Here is a 19269-nt window from a genome sequence, read left to right on the forward strand (position 1 = left end):
AGAGTAATTTTCATCAGGGGAGTGAGGTGGCTGGATGTGTACAGTTTGGAAACTTTGCTTATTTATCATCCAAGACTCCCTCTTCCACGAAGCCGTCTTAAACCTCCTTCTCCAGCAGAATGGACTTTCCCCTCCTTGGATGCTAGCATGCCACGTGCCTCTCTCTCCACTCGGGCCCTGGGAGGCCAGCTGACCATCTGGTCTTCAGCCAGCGTGTCTCAGGCACCTCTTCGGTGCCTTTGTGTGGGGTATCAGTCCTGCGGCTTTCAAGCCTATACTTCACCAGGAAAGACCAACAATAACACAGATTTCTACACACCTGCTTGATTACAGCGGTGATAGTTATTCCAGAGGAGGCGAAAAGGCCTGTGTGAGTGCATTTAATAGAGAGCAGGCCCACCCAGGCGTCCAGTGAGTCCCCCAGGCTCGCGGAGCACTGCCCCACCCATGGTATTAACGCCACGAGAGCAGGGTGGTGTGCAGATGGATGACACGCTGTCACATGTGGCGTGGCACGTGGCATCGGTGGAAAACCCCAGAGTCAGTCTTGAGTCCTGCCTTTTCCTGTATCCTCCCTCAGTGTTAAGTCCCTTGAAGGTAGCGGCTGTCTCTTGTCTCTGCCTCTGTTGCAGCCCAGGCTCTGGGCTGAGGGCCAGAGCTCAGGACACAGAGCCGATGGGTTGGAGGAGGGGACGCAATTCTCGGCAACTGGACACGGTAATGTCTTCATTCAGCTGCTGGTTTGGACTAAGTGGAACGGGTCATCTGCCCCTTAGGGATCTAATTGAAAATAATAGTGAGCAATTAATACAATGATTTCTTAACATCTTTGGCATAAATTAGCAAAATGCTTCAGAATGTTACATCCAATTGAAATGGAACCGACAGTATCCCAGTGAAGGATAAGTAGATGCTATTGGAATATCCAGGGAGGAGTTTCTGATCAGCTCCGGGGGTGGAGGGGTTATCCTAGTAGTGTTCTCTTGAACCACAAAGTATTACTTATAACCCTTGTCAGGAGCAATTAAACTGATTGATGAGGAGGAAAGTTTAATAGTTGAGCAAGAAGATGCAGGTCTTGACAGCTATCTTCTTATTTTGGAAGCATATTTTATGAGTCTAATAACAGTGTGAAGGATGGGCCGTGGAGTACGTTGTGGCGTGATTGGTGGTGATATAATATTCAGTCTGGTGTTACATGGTATGTTACTTGTGAAAAATTAATATACCAATTATGATTTCTTACTGAAGCAGTTGGTTAACCACTCACCCCAAGCAGGGTTAATTAGTACATATTGATATATTTGATTAAAAATACACTGATGTTGAATTGGATAAGAAAGGTCAATCAAAGTAAATTACTTTCTCGCCACCCCAGAATGGTACCATGGTTTTAGTTATCTTTCATCCCTGTGTGGAAAGGTGGCTTCAAACTGACCAGAAATGTTTGCTTTGCTTGGTGGCGCCGTAAGCATTCCATGCCACCCACGGTGGTGTTTACATTCTCACAGCAACCTGCACTTCTCTCCTTGCCTGTGGGGTTTTTTGTGACAGTGTTTATCCTTACGAACCATTTCTTACGTCTGTGAAAAGCAAACATATAGTTGAAAAAATTCTGCTTGGAAATAAGCGGCGATGCTGCAAAGTAGGAACCACAAATGAATAATAAACTAAAAAAAAGTCTGGCGTCCCAAGTAATGAAAATGCAAGTTGAACCAATAACGTAGTTCTATTTTTGTCTATCAAATTAGCAAAGATTATAAAAGATAACCCTCTGTGCTTTTCAGGTGAGGTGCGATTGACACCCTGTAATCTTCTGGTGAAAGATTCCAGGCTTTCTGGAAAGCACTGGGAGCAATTGAAAGGCTTGGGCGCCTCCTTGTCTGGAGCAGACGGGAGGGCACGAGGATCGGGGCTGGGGCGTTCATCGTAGAGGCCTCTGTCCTTGTGGAGGCTCCGGGTGAGCCCAGACGTCCAGCCACAGAGGACGTGGAAGCCAGCTGTGATTTTCATGCGTTCTCAGTATGTGAGAATGACCAGGGTATAAACAGAAGTAGTAAGACATAACACTTCACATTTAGTCTCAGTTCTGGTTTATTAAAACAATGTGTGTGTGAACGAGTGTTACGGGCTAAATTGTAATGCAGTGAACTATACCGAGATGTCAGCTGTCGCCGCGTCGTGCATTTACGGGTGCTTTGCCCTTCTTTTATGTACACTCTGTATCCGCCAGGTTATTTTCAAGCATCGTGCTTTGTAATAAACGCATTGTTAGAAAGAACGCTTCCCTGGAATAAGCAGACAGAAGAAGGCCCCTCTCGGGGGTCAGTCTGGCCACCCCTTAGTTGACGGACATGAGCTGGGGTGTATCCAATGTCTGGTCCCGCCCTAAGGTGGTGATGTTGGGAAAGCACGTGGAAGCTGCCGTCTGCAGCCTAGGTGGGTGTTACGTCGGTGAGGCCGCGTGTGCACACGGACGGCGAGGGGCCGAGTGGTGTGACCGGGGGACCAAGGGGCTCTGGCAGAGGCGTCTCTCCTCACTTTCAGATGAGCCTCCCGTGGGGAACACCCTCCGTTCTCCGTGATCGTAGATTTACGTGCTCTCTGTCGCTGACGAGCCGGGAACAGGATTGGCCTGGAAGATAAACAGAGGCCAACAGATGAAGGCCAGAGTAGCCCCTTGAATGTGGACCCAGCCGGGCTGGGGCGTGAGCTCCGTAGGGATCCTGGGACGGGGGCGAGCAGTCAGCTCCCAGTGGGGTCCGTCCTGCACGGGAGAGGGAGGAGGGCTCTGCCGGGCCCCACATGCCCCTTGCTGTTGCCCAGAGGCCTCCCTGAGGAAAAGGACAGCCACCGGCCAGTGATGCTCTGGGAAAGCCTCCCTGACAAATGCCCCGGGCGGGTCCGTTTGAAGAAGGGGCCCTTGTGGAGGATGGATTGGAGGCGGGAGACCCAGGCCATCCCCTGCCCCCTGATCGTGGCAGACACCCCCCGAAAGGGCACCCCACATCTCCTGCATTTGGAGGGGGCTGGTCCTGTGTCTCAGGTTGGGGACAGTGTCCTCAAGTGGCAGGGGATGGCATGTGGGCAGCCCAGGGGTCCTGGGCTCCTGCAGGAGGGTGACAGGCAGGGACAGGAGCCGGGAGGTGGTGGCGCAGTTGTGGCGACGGCTTCCAGCCCCAGGGTATCGGGGTTCCTTCTGTGCACCTAACTGCCTGCCCTCCTTGGGTGGCTGCGGCCTCCTGGGGGTGGTATAGAACCAGAGGCTTTGAAGCCTGGATCGGGTCCTTCTGGTTCCCTTTGTGGCTGGAACCTGGCAGCTGGTTGTCCTGTTCCCAGGGACTGAGCCAACTTTGTCACCCCCCGCGCCCTTCTCAATACTTTGCTGGCCCCCCTGCAGCCTGCATCTGAATCCCGTTCATCCCATGGGTGCTTAGTTATCTGTCGTCAAGTTGCGGTGGGACAAGGGCTCCCTGTGGGCAGGGGTCTCTGCGTGTGCGGGCACAGAGGACCCCCCGCCTTGGGTGGCATGCTTGCTGTCGGGGAGCTGTGATTTATGGGCACTTTGAACTGTTTGTCCTTGCCGCCCAGCCTGCCCCTGTCCGCGGGGCCCTGGCGGGGATCGGCTCCGCGGGTGTCACGTGTAGCGGGCCTGCCCCAGGTCGCCGGGCGCTTCGCTCTCGGGTTCCCAGGACGGCGGTGGGCTTGGCCGCTCCTCAAGGGTTAGGTCGCATCTTTGCTCTGTCTGTGGACGTACTGAACTTGGGGGATGAGCGTGCGTGTCTGGTAATCAGCACCCTCACTCTTGATCGCACTGCGAGTGCTGCTTCCATGGCTTGTGCTTCTCGGGAGACAGAGCTGCAGCCCTCCGAGCGTCTGCGTTCTTTCGCGAAATCTGTGAGAAGGAATATGTTTTCTCCTCTGTACTTTCTTCCCGCCCGGCTGAAGCGTGAAGCTTTTCCTTTAATCAAGTGTGAAGCGAGCTGGGACTTGGATGCGGCTCACAGAGGCGGCCTTGACCACGGAACGTGTCCCCGTCTGTCCCGTCCCCCACCCCCAGACTGCGGCGTGGCGGGACATTCTGGTTGGGTCTCACAGTCCTGGGCGGGTTAGTACTCTCCAGTTCACACGGTGAAGAAACAGAAACAAAAGGGCCCTGAAACTACGGGAGGGGTGGGTGAGGCATCTCTTAGGGCGCCCGTAGGTCCAGCCATCCCCGCCTCTGTCCGCGATCGCCCTGGCAGCAGTGGAGAGCCAGCGGGCACAGGCGGGCGGCAGAGGTGGGCTGGGCTGGGATAAGGCGGGTGCAGGAGGCCATGCACACCGGGGTCCAGCTGGGACTCCCCACGGGGCTGGTCCTGCGCTGTCCTGAAGGTAGGAGCCGACGCCCAGGCCTTCGGGCAGCGCCCAGGCTGTCCCCCTGATGCCACCCCACGGGCAGGGGACCCTGGAAGGGAAAGGCTCACCTCCTCACCCCTGTGCCAAGGGCCTCCCGTCTCCTCCGTCTGTCCTTCCTCCAGTCAGTTCTGGCGCCCGTGACCTCATTTGACCCTGACTCTGCTTGGGGCAGAGCAGACCCAGACCCCCGGGAGCCTCCACCCTACCGCCGTTTGGAAGCAGCCTGGCGCCGGGACTGCTCTGGCCGCGTGTTTAGTGCTGTGTGCTTCTGAGCGTCCGCGTGGGCGGGGCTTCGCAGGCCCTGCTTATGCGCATGGCCCGTGGTCAGAGTGTGCCTTTCGGTCTCACTTGGCCCCTTGTCCTTTGAGCTGACTTTTCCACTCAGCCTTTTCGGCGCTGCCCCTGGGACCTCTGAAGGCCTCCATTTTGTCAGCAGGTCCTTTTGGATTTTTCTGCCCCAAACATAGACCCGCTACTGTCCCAGAGCCCCGGTTCCTTGTCGCAGAGGATGGTAACAGAGACTGAAATCTGGATTTCCCGGGAGCACTCGGGGAAGCAGGATCCCATAGGCGACAGGCCGCCAGTGACGAGCCGAAGAAAGGCCAGGATCTGAGCTGTCCTCCTTTTAACCACGTTCCTCTCACCTGCGCTTGTTGGCGGTGGCACGTTAGCTAGCGCCGTGACGGGCCTTGTGTGCCAGGTGCAGGCTTGGACCCCTATTTAGAAATCTGTGTTTTCTTAGCATCTTTTTGATATTGGGCTCGAGGACCCTCAAGCCAGGCTACAGGGAGCGGGTCTGGGCAGGCTCCCGCTTCGCTTCGTATCTCGCTCCACAGCTGCAGACAAAAGAATGGCCCGCTTCCAGCTAGGAGAATAGATTTCCAGGCCTTTGAGGCGCTGCTCCGACGGGCTTCCCGCCTTCATCTTCTCTGCAAACAGTGTCAGCTGGTGGTGTTCACCTTTATCCCAGGCAGCTCTAGTATTGAATTGAGTCTCTTAACTGCCTTGGAGTAAACAGAGGTTCATGGTACCGATACATTAACATACTCTAAGTTTTTAAAAACAAGTTAAGCATTTCAGAAAATGTGGTAAATGAACGTCAAGCATCGTCTAAGCGTTTTTAAAATTTTGCTCCCGTGTTCAAGTTGAGTAATTGCTGTTGATTCACGCTTGGGTTCTACCTCAGCCAACTTGTAGGGACGCCGGTGCCTTCAGATTGTGATGCGTATCTGTATGATCTTATATTCATGGTACATTGAGCTTTTCAAGCGGCTCAGGACATTTTTAGGCCCGTCCTCAGCGCTTATAGCCCCATGAGACCAACAGAGAGACTGCAACAAGGTATAGCTACAGTGTTCATGCAGCTCCCTGATTTCTGTACAGCTTACAACGTTCTGGGCCCGCACCCCTAATTCTGCATCTTGTAATCCCAGCACAAACATGACAAAGGAGAGACTCAGTCGTTTCTTCAGGCAACTGGGTTGATAGCGACTTGGGAGAATTTTAACCTAGTCCTTCATTCAGTTGAGCATTCTACCCCCTCAACCCCCCATCCCTGGGCACTGGGGACCCAGGGCTCTGTCAGGGGCCTTCCACAGCAGCACTCAGTTCTCGTACGTGCCAGGTACTAGACGGGAGGGGCAGACGCAGCGCCGTCGCCTAGTGATTACAGAGGGACCCATGTGGGCCTGCACAGGTTGCTAGCCAGACAGTTTGGGGAGTGCGTGCACGTGCATGTGGATTTCGACAGACTTATCTGGATGGCTGTGATTTGGGCTGCTGAGTTTCTTGTGTGTTTCCTCAGGGTAATGGGTGACTGGGCTGGCCGGGCACACATCCCGAGCCTGCTGGGAGGCCTGGGCTCTGCCCGAGGGGTGCTTGTAGTGGGAGGCGCAGATGTCTGAAATCCCAACAAGGAGAGCCCCGCTCCCGGGGGATGAGAACTCACCCCCTCCCCGCCCCCTTCCCACGCCTCACGGCTCCCCCTGGGAACTCAGTGTATCCAAAATGGCTTAAGGAACAGCTACAAAGGCACCTGTGGGAGAAAAGTCAAACTTCACCAGAGCATAAAAAAATGCAAACTCTGCCGCATTGTACTGAGCTGTTTGTACCTTCCCAGTGAGCAGAGGTGGGAAGAAGGAAGCGCTGGCGAGAGATGGTGGGGTCCACGGTCTCGGGTGCCCTGGCTGGGGTATAAATTCCGAACGCTCGTTTAAAATATTTTACTAATACTTGTCGGGACCCTGAAAATGTTCTTACCTTTCCTTCGCCTGCCAGTTTCATTTGAGATGTTTATATTAAGCAGATGACTCTCAACGTGGATCAGACCCCTCATGCAAACATGATGCTCGTGGCGGGGGCTTTCCTGATGATAGTGAAACGTTCCAGATGACGTCCAAAGCAGGGATGTGGTTAAGGAAACCGGCAGAGCACCAGGTCCTGACTGTTTACCAGCATCCTGTAACATCCCAAAGAGCGTGTTATGAGGTGGAAGACCCCGGCTACCAACGTCAGTATCAATATATACACATTTATACTTAGAGTGCGACCATAGCCACAGAAAAGCTGAGCGAAAACTACGTGTAGAAGAAACTGGAATAAAATTAAACTCAGGGGCTTCCCTGGTGGCGCAGTGGTTGGGAGTCCGCCTGCTAATGCAGGGGACACGGGTTCGAGCCCCGGTCTGGGAAGATCCCACATGCTGCGGAGCAACTAGGCCCGTGAGCCACAACTACTGAGCCTGCGCGTCTGGAGCCTGTGCTCCGCAACAAGAGAGGCCACGACAGTAAGAGGCCTGTGCATGGCGATGAAGAATGGCCCCCGCTCTCCGCAACTGGAGAAAGCCCTCACACAGAAACGAAGACCCAACACAGCCAAAAATAAGTAAATAAATAAATTAAAAAAAAAAAAATTAAACTCAGGTAGCCTGGAAGTGTTTTACACGATGGACTTGTGCCTAATCTCCCCCTTTATTTACAAGTCTGAGTTCTTCACATTTTCTTCCGTGGCTGTGGATTAAAATGATCGGTGCCTGATCGTCGTACCCCCACCACCACTCAGGATCTCGCACGCGCCCTGGGCGCCGCCTGGGGTTCTCTGCGCCCCTCTCAGTGCCCACACCGGCCTCACGGTGTCCGAGGCCCGGGCAGGCCGGGAGTGCTCGGGCCGTGGCCGTTGAGAGCAGTTCGGTCTCTGGCCAGGTTGCAGGTGCTGAGTGAAGGGCCCCCCCCCGTTCCTCGCCTCTGCCTCCCCAGTTCCCAGTGTGCTTCGGGGGAGTGGGAACCTCCCAGGGTGAAACCCAAGGGACCAGCCGTTGGGGGCCCCTTTGGGGGCCTGTGCCTGCATTTGCTTTTCCTCTTTGATTCCAGCGCGCACAGGGCGATGGCCGTGGTGGTGGCTCAGTGACTCTGGAGGCCGTCCCCCAGGTCCGGGCCCTGCACTGGGCCGCCTGCAGCACACCTTCTGTGTCTGGACGCTTCTCAGGGCAGCGACGGAGAGCGGGTGTGCTGTTTGCAAAATAAATGTTGGTCTCAAATAAGAAGAAGAAGTTAATTTGTTGGACATTTCTGCAGTCGGGCCTTTTGCGGACCTTCTCGGCACCCAGCGGCCCCAGTGGCCCTCCCTGACTGCAGGGACCTGTAGCATTGGCGGCAGCCGTGAGCCAGGAGGCCACCTGACCAGTAGGAAAGGAAGGGCCCCCTGTTTTAAAGGAGTTCCGAGGGTTCTTTTCTGGGGAATGAATTTCTTATTATTGACCAGTTGGAGAGCCACACAGTTGATTATATTATTTTGAATAGAAGTAGCTTCAAGAAATTTTGAAAGGAGCCCATTTTGCTTTGACCGTGTGTTGTAATCCATGGACTGTCTGTCCAGGTTGTGTTTTGAGCCTCATACTTTCTGTGATTAGATTCCACGCGGTTGGGTTAGTTACAGCGTAAGCAGTTTTTAACTTCCTGTTCAGGGTTCATTTGCTGAAGGTAACAGAGGGAAGAATGGGTTGAAATGTAGCAATTCTCGATTGATGGGTCATCAGGGGCATTGCCAGGGTGACTGAAAGCCTGGTTCCTGGCGAGGCCATGCCTGGTGAGTGAGCACAGACAGGCTCTTACGCAGACACGTTGGAACTGCTGCAGCGGCCGTGGACACGGACCCCCCTGCAGTCTGCGCATGAGACCCTGATGTCGGGCGCCAGGAGATGCCATGCCCACTCTCGCCATAAACTGCCTCACAGTTGGGGCGTCAGTAGCCTGAAAACACGAGCGGAATTTTGGAGTCGATGTGTCTGAATGATTTACTGAGGACCAGGAGATGTCAATGAAAGCTTGCGAATGGCCCTGGCCAAGTCACCTTGTTGGAACTGCCAGTGAAGGCTGCGCCGTCCATCAGGTCGGGCCGCAAACCCTTCTAATGAGCCGGAGCTTAAGGGCCTCCATCACCCCAGCAGCAAAGGTGCTCCCAGTGTGACTTCCTGGGAGTGCACGTCTGGGCTTTCATCGTGTCATTAGTAGTAAAGTGGAACACAGCACCTTATTCACCCCGACCTGGGGGCCCGGGGGGGGCCTACCCACTCTCACGGGGAGTTGGGCTTGCACCGTGGAGCCCCGCGCTCCAGCCGTGGCAGGGCAGGGCCCAGGGCCCCCGTCTCAGTGCCTGGCTCGCCATCTGGGCACAGCAGAGCTCTGTGGATGTTCATGGCCTCTGGCCTATTTTGTCAGATTATTTTGCAGAACGCGTTTATCCTTCTCTTAGTGGGACTTCTGTGTTTTGTGTGCGCCCTGTGGTTCCTGAGGCTGTTTCTCTTTACCTGGATCAGCGCTGGCTACCTTAAGCTTTGAAATGTGACCGATTTTATAGGTGAACCCATTATATTTAGTTGAATTTATTAATAGCTAGTGCTACTGATCATTTCTTTATGTTTTTTAAAAAAATATTTTTTTATTTAGGCTGCGCTGGGTCTTAGTTGCGGCACGCAGGATCTTTAGTTGCGGCACGCAGGATCTTTAGTTGCGGCATGCATGTGGGATCTAGTTCCCTGACCAGGGATCAAACCCAGGCCCCCTGCATTGGGAGTGTGGAGTCTTACCCACTGGACAACCAGGGAAGTCCCCATTTCTTTATGTTTTTAACTGACTTTTTCATAAGTAAACTTTTCAAGTATTTTCCTCATTTTTACCAGGCTGACATATATTTTTCTTGCTGGGAAATAACTCTTCGTAGATTGCTTGATATTACTCCTTGGCCTGTACTGTGTTGCAGATGTTTATCCAATTTGTTTCACTTCCTCACTTTTTCACTTACAACTGTTTTACATTTGAATATGGTGCCGCAGACCAGGTTTTCCTTCTGTCCTGGGCTTTTCCCTGGGAGGGTCTTTCTCTGAGCTGCACACACACGCCGAGTTGGGATTCCATCATCACCCTGGGGGAAGCGCCTCTACGCGCACCTTCTGGGGCGACTTTCTGTCCCAGCGCGGCACCCCCGAGCTTTCCTCGACCCCCTTCTGAATGCAGTTCACCAGGGCTCTTGGGAGCAAGCAGGGTCTCGTGTTGGTCAACCTTTCTTTCCATTTGGCTGTGTTAGTAATGGTGAGGGGGTGTTTTGCTGATTGATTTAAAGACCCGTTTATCCTTTGACGAATTATTTTTGACTTAATTAGATAAAGGGAGTAAGTCAGTTGAATGAATTGATTGATGATCAGTTTGCGTTTGGAAGATGAGCATGACTCCAGGAAGCTTATTCTCTGTATGAATGACTGCTGTCCGCCTTCTGAAAGTTGGGTCTCTCTACAGAACCTGCTTCTGATTGGAAACACGCCATCAGAAAGGTCTTAACCAAAAGTCTCCCACTCCTTTCCCCATGAGGGAATACTGGAGGGCTTAAACCCTTCAATTCAGTGAACAGATGTGAAAGCTTTCGTCCTGTGAGCCTGATGAGAGAGGGTCGAAGCCCCACTGCATCTCAGATGAGCGCTGTGGGTTTAATGGTCTGTGTGCCCCTGGGGAAGGCCAGGTGTGTCCTGCTTATGACTCTTGGAGCGCGGAGAGGGCGGGAGCCCGTGAACCTGGGGGCCTGTTTTCCAGAGAAAGTGTGCCTGCAATTCTCAAAGGCGAGCTCAGCATGAGCTGCAGCCTTTCAAGGGGGCCTCAAGATCAGAGGGAGCTTGGCCTTCTCAGAGCTCCCTGAGCTTCTGCGGAAAGGAGGCCGTTAGGGCAGGCTGTATGTGACATCATTTGGAAGAGTGCCTCCTTCAGTTTGAAGGAATTCTCCTTGGTTGACTTGTTGTTTGCATAGCCATTAGTGGAGGCGAGTTAGACTTTATGTATAATCTTAAATTCAGCAATGATTTGGATATTTCCCTTAACCAGAGACATTGGGGTAAAGTCTTTTTTCATTCTTCCTAGAGTGCGTTGGCATAACTTTTACTGTGTTCCAGGTCCAGCTGTTGATGTAGTTACTCCTCCCTCCTAGGCTGTCGGCTCTTTGGTGGCAGTCTGTTCATTCACTTGGCAGGTGTTTTTTTTTTTTTTGCAGTACGCGGGCCTCTCACTGCTGTGGCCTCTCCCGTTGCGGAGCACAGGCTCCGGATGCGCAGGCTCAGCGGCCATGGCTCACGGGCCCAGCCACTCCACGGCATGTGGGATCTTCCCGGACCAGGGCACAAACGCGTGTCCCCTGCATGAGCAGGCGGACTCTCAACCACCGCGCCACCAGGGAAGCCCTGGCGGGTGTTCTTGGGGCGTCTGCTGTGTGTGGGTGGAGGGCCTGGGGACACGGAGGGCAGGGTGGGTATGGCCCTGCTCTCCAGGGGCTCTTACTGCAGTGGGGGGACAGAGCACACAGGTAAAGCAGTAGGGAGTGACACAGCTCGTGACACGTGCCATGGAGGAAGTGCCGCGGGGCGTTGCCGCGTCCTGACCTGCCACCTGTCCTCTGCAGCAGGTGGTCCAGCACCTGGCATTTCATGGTGTGGAGTTGATCTGTTCTCTGGCAGTGACTTTACCAACGGGGGGACATGAGTGGTGCGGCCCAGGATCTCATGTGAGCCTCTGTGGCGGCTGAGGTTCACACGCTCTGTTTGGGAGCATCTCCCCTGCCTCTGGCCTTCTCTTCCTGTCCACAGTGCTGTCCCTCCATCAGGTCCCTGCGCCCCCCACCCCCCTGCGTGCAGACGCCGATGCACAGGTGTCTCCACGGCTCCCCTTCCCGCTGAGGAAGTCTGGCTCTGGAGCCTGCCGCCGGGGGCCACGGAATCAGGATCCTCACCACCTCTTGTCCCGCCTAGTTGTGCAGACGCCCGTGCAGCTTCCTGGCTCTGCCTCCTGAGGCCCCTCCCTCACGTCACCTTCTTTCCCGTCACTGTGTGCTCTGTTCTGCGTCTTCCCAGGCCCAGTTCGGATGCCACGTCTCCCCTGCTCACGCCTCCCCGGGGGTCAGGTTCTCTGTGCTCTTCTGAACCTGCTGTGTCTGCCCCTTGTCCCTGCTCACTCTCCAGTTGGCTGGTTCTTTGTTCATAGACACGGCCATGTGAATTGCATCTCCCTAGAGATAAATCAGGTCAACAAATGTTATCAATAAATAAGGCCGATAAGCAGAATGAGTGAGTGAGCGCGTCCGTGGACGAGCGCGTGCACCGGTGCCCTCTTCCTCCAGGCTCCGCGGGTGGTTCTTGGTTTCGTCTTCACCTGCCAACCATCCCCACGTTTTCCTGCACATACAAGTGCTCAATACAAGTTAATGGAATCGATCAGTATTTCCACCAGTAGCGTTTCTGTTGCCAAAAACTCTTGCTCACAGAATTATGAAAAAAATCAAAGATCCCTTCAAGCTAAAAGAATGTTACGAGATTAAAAATTTTCCTTTTGCCAAAAGGACATTATGAAAACAAGGGTCACTAAAGATACAGAAATTTCCGTTCACTCTTGGGCTCCTTACCCACACCACTGCCGTTTTCCCGTGTTGCCAGGAGGCCCTTTCCCCCGGGGATCAGGTACCCGTGTTGTCATAGGGAGAGACCAGTAGCTGCCCGGCCCCGCCTCTGTCCTGTTCCCGAGAGCGTGCCTTCCGCTTGGGGCTGCAAGTCTGTGACTTGACTGGAAGCCCCGATGGGGGGTGTGCTTGGGGTGGGGTGGGACGGAAACAGAGCCTGTTGTTGGTGAGAGAAGGCCGATCCTTGTCACTGGGGTCCCTCTCAGGGCCGGAGGCTGGCAGCTGAGCGTGGCCCGGTGGCGCCGTCTTGCCTGGCCGGGGGGGGCGCGCGGCCCTTGCTTTCTCCTTGGTCTGTTACCCCTTGTCTGCTGACCGCCCACCCACCCACGCGTGCCCGGGACTGCGGGCTGCGGGTCTTCAACCACGCCACAGAACGGGACATCCTGACAGGGTGTAGTCCGTGACCCTGCGTTGAACGTTATTTACGTTAGAATTGAGCATTCCTGCTGCTCAGCCAATCTGATCGTAGCATCCGTTCTTTTTGCCGGCCAAGGAGTTTCGTGAATTTACAGCCTTGAGTTGTGACACTACTCTGGCCAAAGCAGGATTTTTCCCTACATTGGAGCCCAAATCTATGTAATTAAGTGCTGGAGTCTCCATCATCAAAGTGTCAGGGTTTCAAATTTAAAACCCCCAAGTTGAGGATGCAGCAGCTTAGACAGGAGAACGGCCCAGCTTGCTCATACAGAAGGGACTATTTTTGATTACCAGCTAAGCTTCTAATTATGTGAAGAGGTTTATCGCAGGGCTCGTGCACAGGGGGTGATGGACGTAGTCGTAACAACAGCGTTGGTCCCCTCCCTGCCCTCGCTGTTCCCCAGCAGGGCCGGCGCTCTTCCCCACACCTCGTGCTCAATGAGGCCGCCGTCCAGCCCGCGCTCTCGATCGCTGTCCTGGAATCCCGTGATGGTCCCAGCGCTGTTTAAACTGAGCAATTTCCCCTTTCCAGTTAGGGAGGAGGCCGTGGGAATCCCGCCCCCAGGAGACGGAAAGCTTGGTGAGCTTGTGCGGCAGTCCCACGGGGGCGGGGACAGGGGGTTGTTTCTTACACACGAGGTCCTGCTTTTCTAGAGCTGTTGCCGTGCAGGGAGGTTAGGGACCAGGGCTCCTTCCTCCTCTCCACACGCAGTCTGAGGCCCCGGTGCCCGGCCCGTCCAGAGCGGCGGCGACACCGAGGGGACCAGCACAGCCTCTGGGCTCTGCCCTTCCCGGCCCGCTCCCTGCCCGCAGGCCCTGTGTCTGTCGGGTGTGGGTGTTCTCCTCAGCGGGCTGTTTTCAGATGAAACGGCCCCGGCACCAGAGGACGCGCTGTGGAAACTCAGGCGCAACACTCGGTCCGTCCGTCCGTCCGTCAGTGGTGGGCACCCTCGTCATCGCAGTGTCCTAGGGTTTTGAGCTCATTTATCCACTGATGCTCTGTATCTCCTGGACATGGAAACACAGACAGTAAATCTCTGCTCTCTATTTGCCTAAGACAGGTTTTGGGATATTTCACAGCAGCAATTATATCCCTGTGTGGTTTTCTCCTGACCAGGCTGAGTACCTTCCATTCTTTTAATAGTTTCCTGTATCTGCCCATCCACCCACCCACCCACCTGCCCACCTGCCCACTCTGGCAGAGGCTGGCTAGCACTGGCCCCACCCACTGAATGCCAGCGGGTCCCCTCACTCTAATCACTCCGACCCCCAAACACCCTGTGAGCTTCTCAAACCGTTTACAGCACCACCACCGCTGGGCACTTTTTCTCTAGGGTTATTTACCTGTGGAAAAGACAGACTTTAGTTAAACTATCCCAATGGCTTAACCAACATTTTTTCCCCTATTGCTAAAATAACTGCATTGTGAAAATGGATGTTCTCTTTTTACCCTGTACCCTTCCGTAGAGAATAAAGCGTGATAGTTTCCTACCCCATCAGTCACACCCCGGGGCACCCACAGTTCTCCGTGGCGTCCCTCTGAGCAGTGTTCTCCGTGTGCATGTGTACACAGACGTGCAGTGGTGGAGTTTTCCATATAAATGGAGTTGTGGGTAAAGATGGGATTGTTTTACAAATTGCTTTTTAAACAAGCATATGGCAGGACAGCGTTTTCAAAGAATTTATTTAAATCATCCCCTAAAGGTTTTCTATGATCTAAGAAGACAAGTGAGATTATTTTTAATTAAATGTCTGCTTTTACGTCCTGTGCCTTTATATTTGGTTGTGGTCCACTTGGGACTCCTGATCTACTGCCCAGGGCTGTGGCGGTCAGCGCCTTTTCTGCCTCACCCAGGCGCCCCTTGGGTTAGCCTGTCGTCCTCCCTGGCACTCTGAGGGCTCTCTGGGGTCACCTTCCTCAACGTGGTGTCCCCGGGGTACAGGGCCTGGCCCCTGAAGGGAGGTGTCGTGGATAACGTGGGGAGGAGGGCTGGGTGCAGTGTTACTCATGCCAGCGTTACTGTTTGTTTGTGATAAGAAGATAAATGCAAGACAGAGAATCTAGTCTGTTTTTTGACGAAACAGTTTGGTTTACATTCCGTTATTTTAAGGAACGTTTACATGTTGCCGTGGTGAGTCCCCAGCGGTCCTGGCTCCCAGCCCTGCAGGGTGGGGAGTGGGGAGGCTGTGTGGGCCCTGCCCCCGCCCTGGGGGCCTGTGCTGCGCCCCCCTCCCGCGTGGAGCATCTTCTCGGGTTGTGTCAGAATGGCCCAACCCCCCAGGTCCCAGAGCCACAGCCACAGCCACGTTGGTACTTAGGCCTCACCTCTGTCTGCTGCTGGCCTGGGCCTGTCTGCTCTCCTGTACCTGTCAATTGATCATTTTTTCCCTTTGGGTCGTTTCTTCCTTTGAACCCTGGGATGGCCCGGGAAGCCTCACTTCCGTGGGTCTCTCTCATTGGTCTTGGCTGACGGCCTTTCTTCCGGCCTCTCCGCTGTCACTGAGTCCCACCTGGCGTGGGCTCCATGGCCGCCGGCCTGAAGCCCAGACTCCTTGGGCCTGTGCAGAGTGGGGCGGCTCCGTGTTTGGGTTTCCTCCCCTCCTGGTCGCCCCCACCCTGACCCCCGGGCTGTCCCAGGCAGTGAGTGAGCTCTGGTGGCAGGTGTGCACCCTTGGGCTCAGATGGTCTTGACCCCGAGAGCTCGTCCCTGCCCCATGGTGTGGACTCTCTGGGGGGTGAGTAGCTTAGCCTCTACCAGACCGAGCCTGTACCGCACCTGCTCTTTTGTTCGTGGTTAGGTCCAGCTGAGCCCACTCGGAACCAGCAGTGCCCCGTTTCCTGTGCCCCCGCCAGGGGTGCTCCTGGGCCCATCCCTCGGCTCTGACTGCACTGCTCTCTGTGCTCCCCTAAAAAAATACGGGGGGTCGTTATCTCATTCTGACAATAAGGGTCATTCCGATTCTCTCAGCTTTTCCAAGACAGATTAGCATAGGGGCTGTCTGAGTTAAATGCCATTCCTTCATTACATCCAAGAGTACCAAATGGCCCGTTGTGAGAAAGGACACCGATATTTCCTGGGATAAAATAATAAGCCAGCTAAACAGACGAAGAAAACTCACCCAGGCTCCTGCCCGCACCCCGCGGACCCGGGCTGAGGCAGCCCCGCTGCTTGTGACCCAGGACAGGAGCCTGAGGTCTGGGGAGGGCTTTAGTCCCCCGCTTGCCTTTGCTTATAGCTGAGGAAGTATCTCAGTGCTTTGAAGGCCCTTGAAAGAGGGTACGTGGACGGAAGACCTCCAGAGGAGCCCTCTGATTATTGTCAACGCGGTCCCCTGAGAACGGAAAATAAATCCAGCTCTGCGCTAGGTTGGGGGGATGCTGAATCGAGTTTCCCAGCGAGCAGGTCTCCGCCCCGACGAGGTGACTTGCACTCCTGTCTGCGAACTTGATCTTGCAGCAGGAAGGGCGTCGTGACGGGTGGGACCTGCTGCAGGGCAGCCCTTACAGCGCAGGGCAGTGAACCCCATCTGTGAACTGGCGGTGATGACACCTCCCGCCTCGGCTGCCACGAGAAATTCCGGAGCCAGGCCATGTGCAGAATCAGGTGGGCCTCCATCCCAGGGTGTGCTCAGGGCGTGTGGGCATAGGGAGCCTCCTGGGACTGCAGAGTTCCGAGGCCGGGCGCCTTGCTGGGCCAGCCCGGCGGGCAGAGCGGTGCCCAGTGCAGGAGGGAGGGCCCCAGCCCCGGAGGGGGGCAGCTGGGCTGGTGCAGGTTCGCGGGCGCACTCGGGCAGAGGGGAGCTCAGGGCTGGCCCCGGTGCACTCTTCATCCCAGTCCCATGTCACAGGGAAGGGGACAGAGCCGCCTGGGTCTGCCTGCCAGGGCCCTGACTGAGTACACAGCCTGGGTCCGAGTAACCCACCCTTCCCCCATCACCCGGTGACTGTCTGTTACCTAAATGTTTCCGTTTTCCATTTTTAAGTCGTTTTCCCCTTTAACCCACCAGCTTCTTGGGGGCGTTTGTTCCTCCTCATCTCTGTGCCCAAGGGTCCGGAGTTTAGGGACACAGGGAGGGCCTGCTGCCTCTCGTCACTTTGCCTCGACGTGGGGATGACCCAGTGACCACCGAGGGGCGGGGGATAAACACAGTGTGGCCCATCCGTACGGTGGAAAGTTATTATGCCATAGAAAGGAGGGAAGCACGGTCACAGGCTACGACACGGTGACCCTTGGAAACATCGTGCTCAGTGAGAGAAGCCAGACACGAAACGCCACGTGTCCTGTGATTCCACTGAGGTGAGATGTCCACACAGGCACATCCGTGGGGGCAGGACGCAGCCTGGTGGCTGCTGGGGGCTGGGAGGGGCAGGGGGAATGGGGAGTGACTGCTAATGAGGTCAGGGTTTGTCTGGGGCGATGAAAATGTTCTGGAATTAGATCGTGGTGATGGTTACCCAACCCTGTGAATATACTAGCCCACTGAGTGGTACACTTTAAAGGGGTGAGCTTTACGGTACGTGCATTATATCTCAATAAAATAACCCTCCAAACCGAACCAAACCAACAAAAAAACTCGTTGAGTGAATGAGGGGGAGCAGATGAAGGAAGGGAGGTAAGAGTGCTGTTTTCCTTTGCACAGAAGGACAGACGTGCTTCCAGGGAGACGCTGTCATTAGAAGTTGTATCTGCTCTGTGGTCTACACGGCCGTGAGGCTGTGCCCGGTGGGATGTGTGTCCGGGGCCGTGGCCTCCTGTCTGGGCTCCTGAGCCCCCCGTGGAGGCCCCAGCTGGTTGGTTTCCCCACGGAGTGCTGGCCTGGAAGGACCCTCCCTGTTTTACTTTCCGATTTCCGCTGTGAACGGAGGACGGAGTGGGAGGGTGTTCACAGGCGGCTCTCCCAGCCTAGCACCTGGTGGGAGTCAGGCCGTGTCAGGCTGCTGCTGGGGAAGCGATCGAAGCCCGGGTGTGAGGTGTGCACAGGTGCGGAGGGCTGGCCTGCTCTGTGGGAGCAGTTACGAGTCCGGGCTCCGGGACGGATGGCGGGTCCACACCCTGACCCCACTCCTTACCAGACTGCCACCGGGCCGGCTCGTTGTTTCTCTGTACCCCATTTCCCAAGGGGTGCAATGGTGGCCGTAATAGAGTTAATGTGTTTAAAACATGAAGAAGAGTGCCTGGCATCTAATAACCACTCAGTAAATGTTAGCAGTTATCATTATTATGATTATTGTCATTTTTACCCACTTAAAACTTTCTAAATATATTCTGGGCTGAAATGTTTCTTTTCTTGAAGAACATTTTCCTTGCAAAGTTGCCATGCACATTAGCAAAACACAACAAAAGTAAATAAAATTAAAATAGGATGCACAATTTTTAAAAAAAATTTTATGAGTGTTGTGCCGGATGATAGCAGTTTTTATAAGGACCTAAAGTTAATTTCTTCAAATGTCTGATAAGCCATTTCAGTTAGGCATCTGTTTTGCAGTTTACAGCTTTTAAGGTTATGCGTTCTCATTAGATTTTTTATGCTTGGAGGAGGAACTTATTTAGAGCACCATTGCCTATTCTTTCTTTCAAACACATCTGTGTTTTTGCTTTCTTGGTGTTTGCTTATAGCATAGAAGTATTTACGCAGTGTGGTTTTGGGAACTCTAACCTTGGAAACGGGTTTTTAGAGGGGTTGTTACTGAATTAATATGTGAATATACGAGAAGCAGAATTTTAGAAATCTTAGGAAAAAATGTTCAGACCTCAGTGAGGAATAAGTAATAAATTGATATTTTAGGTCCTCTCTTATTAGGATGTGAAATGCCTGAGAAGCAATGATTTACAATATGTTAATTATGTTAATTAATTGGAGAGGATTCAGAATATGAATTATCTGCAACTAATTAGGTATTAAAATTGAGAACCATTAAGCGATGAGGTGGAAGATGCCAAGTCATCTAGCTAGAGCGAGGAGAACGGGCGGGCGTGGGGAGGCGGGTCCTGCGGGCCGAGCGCACATCCTCGTTCACCCCGTGGGCTGACGGCTCCCTGTCTTTCCCCTGCCCCGCGGCACAGATGAGGAGGACGTGGACACCGCTGACGTCTCCTGCGTGCCTGCGGACGCGCTGCGCAACGTGGAGGCCGACACGTACTGGTGCATGAGCCGGCTGCTGGACGGCATCCAGGTGAGCCCCCGGAGGCAGTGCCACCCCGTGGCGTCCCTCTGGCGGAGTTCATACTCCTCAGGGTGACTGTGTGTCTGCGGGCGCACACGTGCCTCTGGAGCCGGTTGGAGGGCACAGCGCAGGGCTCGGAGGGACCAGGCCCCCCCTGCAGAGTCCGATCCCCGCGGGTATTCCACCCCCCCGCCCCCACCCTCCACCCCGCCCCACTCGGCCGCCGGTGACTGTGGTCCTGCCCCCCAGCGCGGGGCGTCGTTGACGAGCCGTTTCACTGTCTGCGTGAACTGTGTTCAGAG

The 19269-nt window shown here is 54.5% G+C and overlaps 1 protein-coding gene across 1 annotated transcript in view; it reads left to right on the forward strand.

Annotated features, from left to right (window-relative positions):
* Nucleotides 1-19269, forward strand: part of TBC1D22A (TBC1 domain family member 22A) — a 314915-nt gene that overhangs the window by 165628 nt on the left and 130018 nt on the right. The window contains exon 9 of the mRNA XM_082851042.1: nucleotides 18867-18976. Within this exon, the coding sequence (XP_082707168.1) occupies nucleotides 18867-18976 (110 nt within the window). The remainder of the gene's footprint in view (nucleotides 1-18866; nucleotides 18977-19269) is intronic.

This window comes from Leucopleurus acutus (genome assembly GCF_964270905.1).
Source record: "Leucopleurus acutus genome assembly, chromosome: 11".
NCBI lineage: Eukaryota > Metazoa > Chordata > Mammalia > Artiodactyla > Delphinidae > Leucopleurus > Leucopleurus acutus.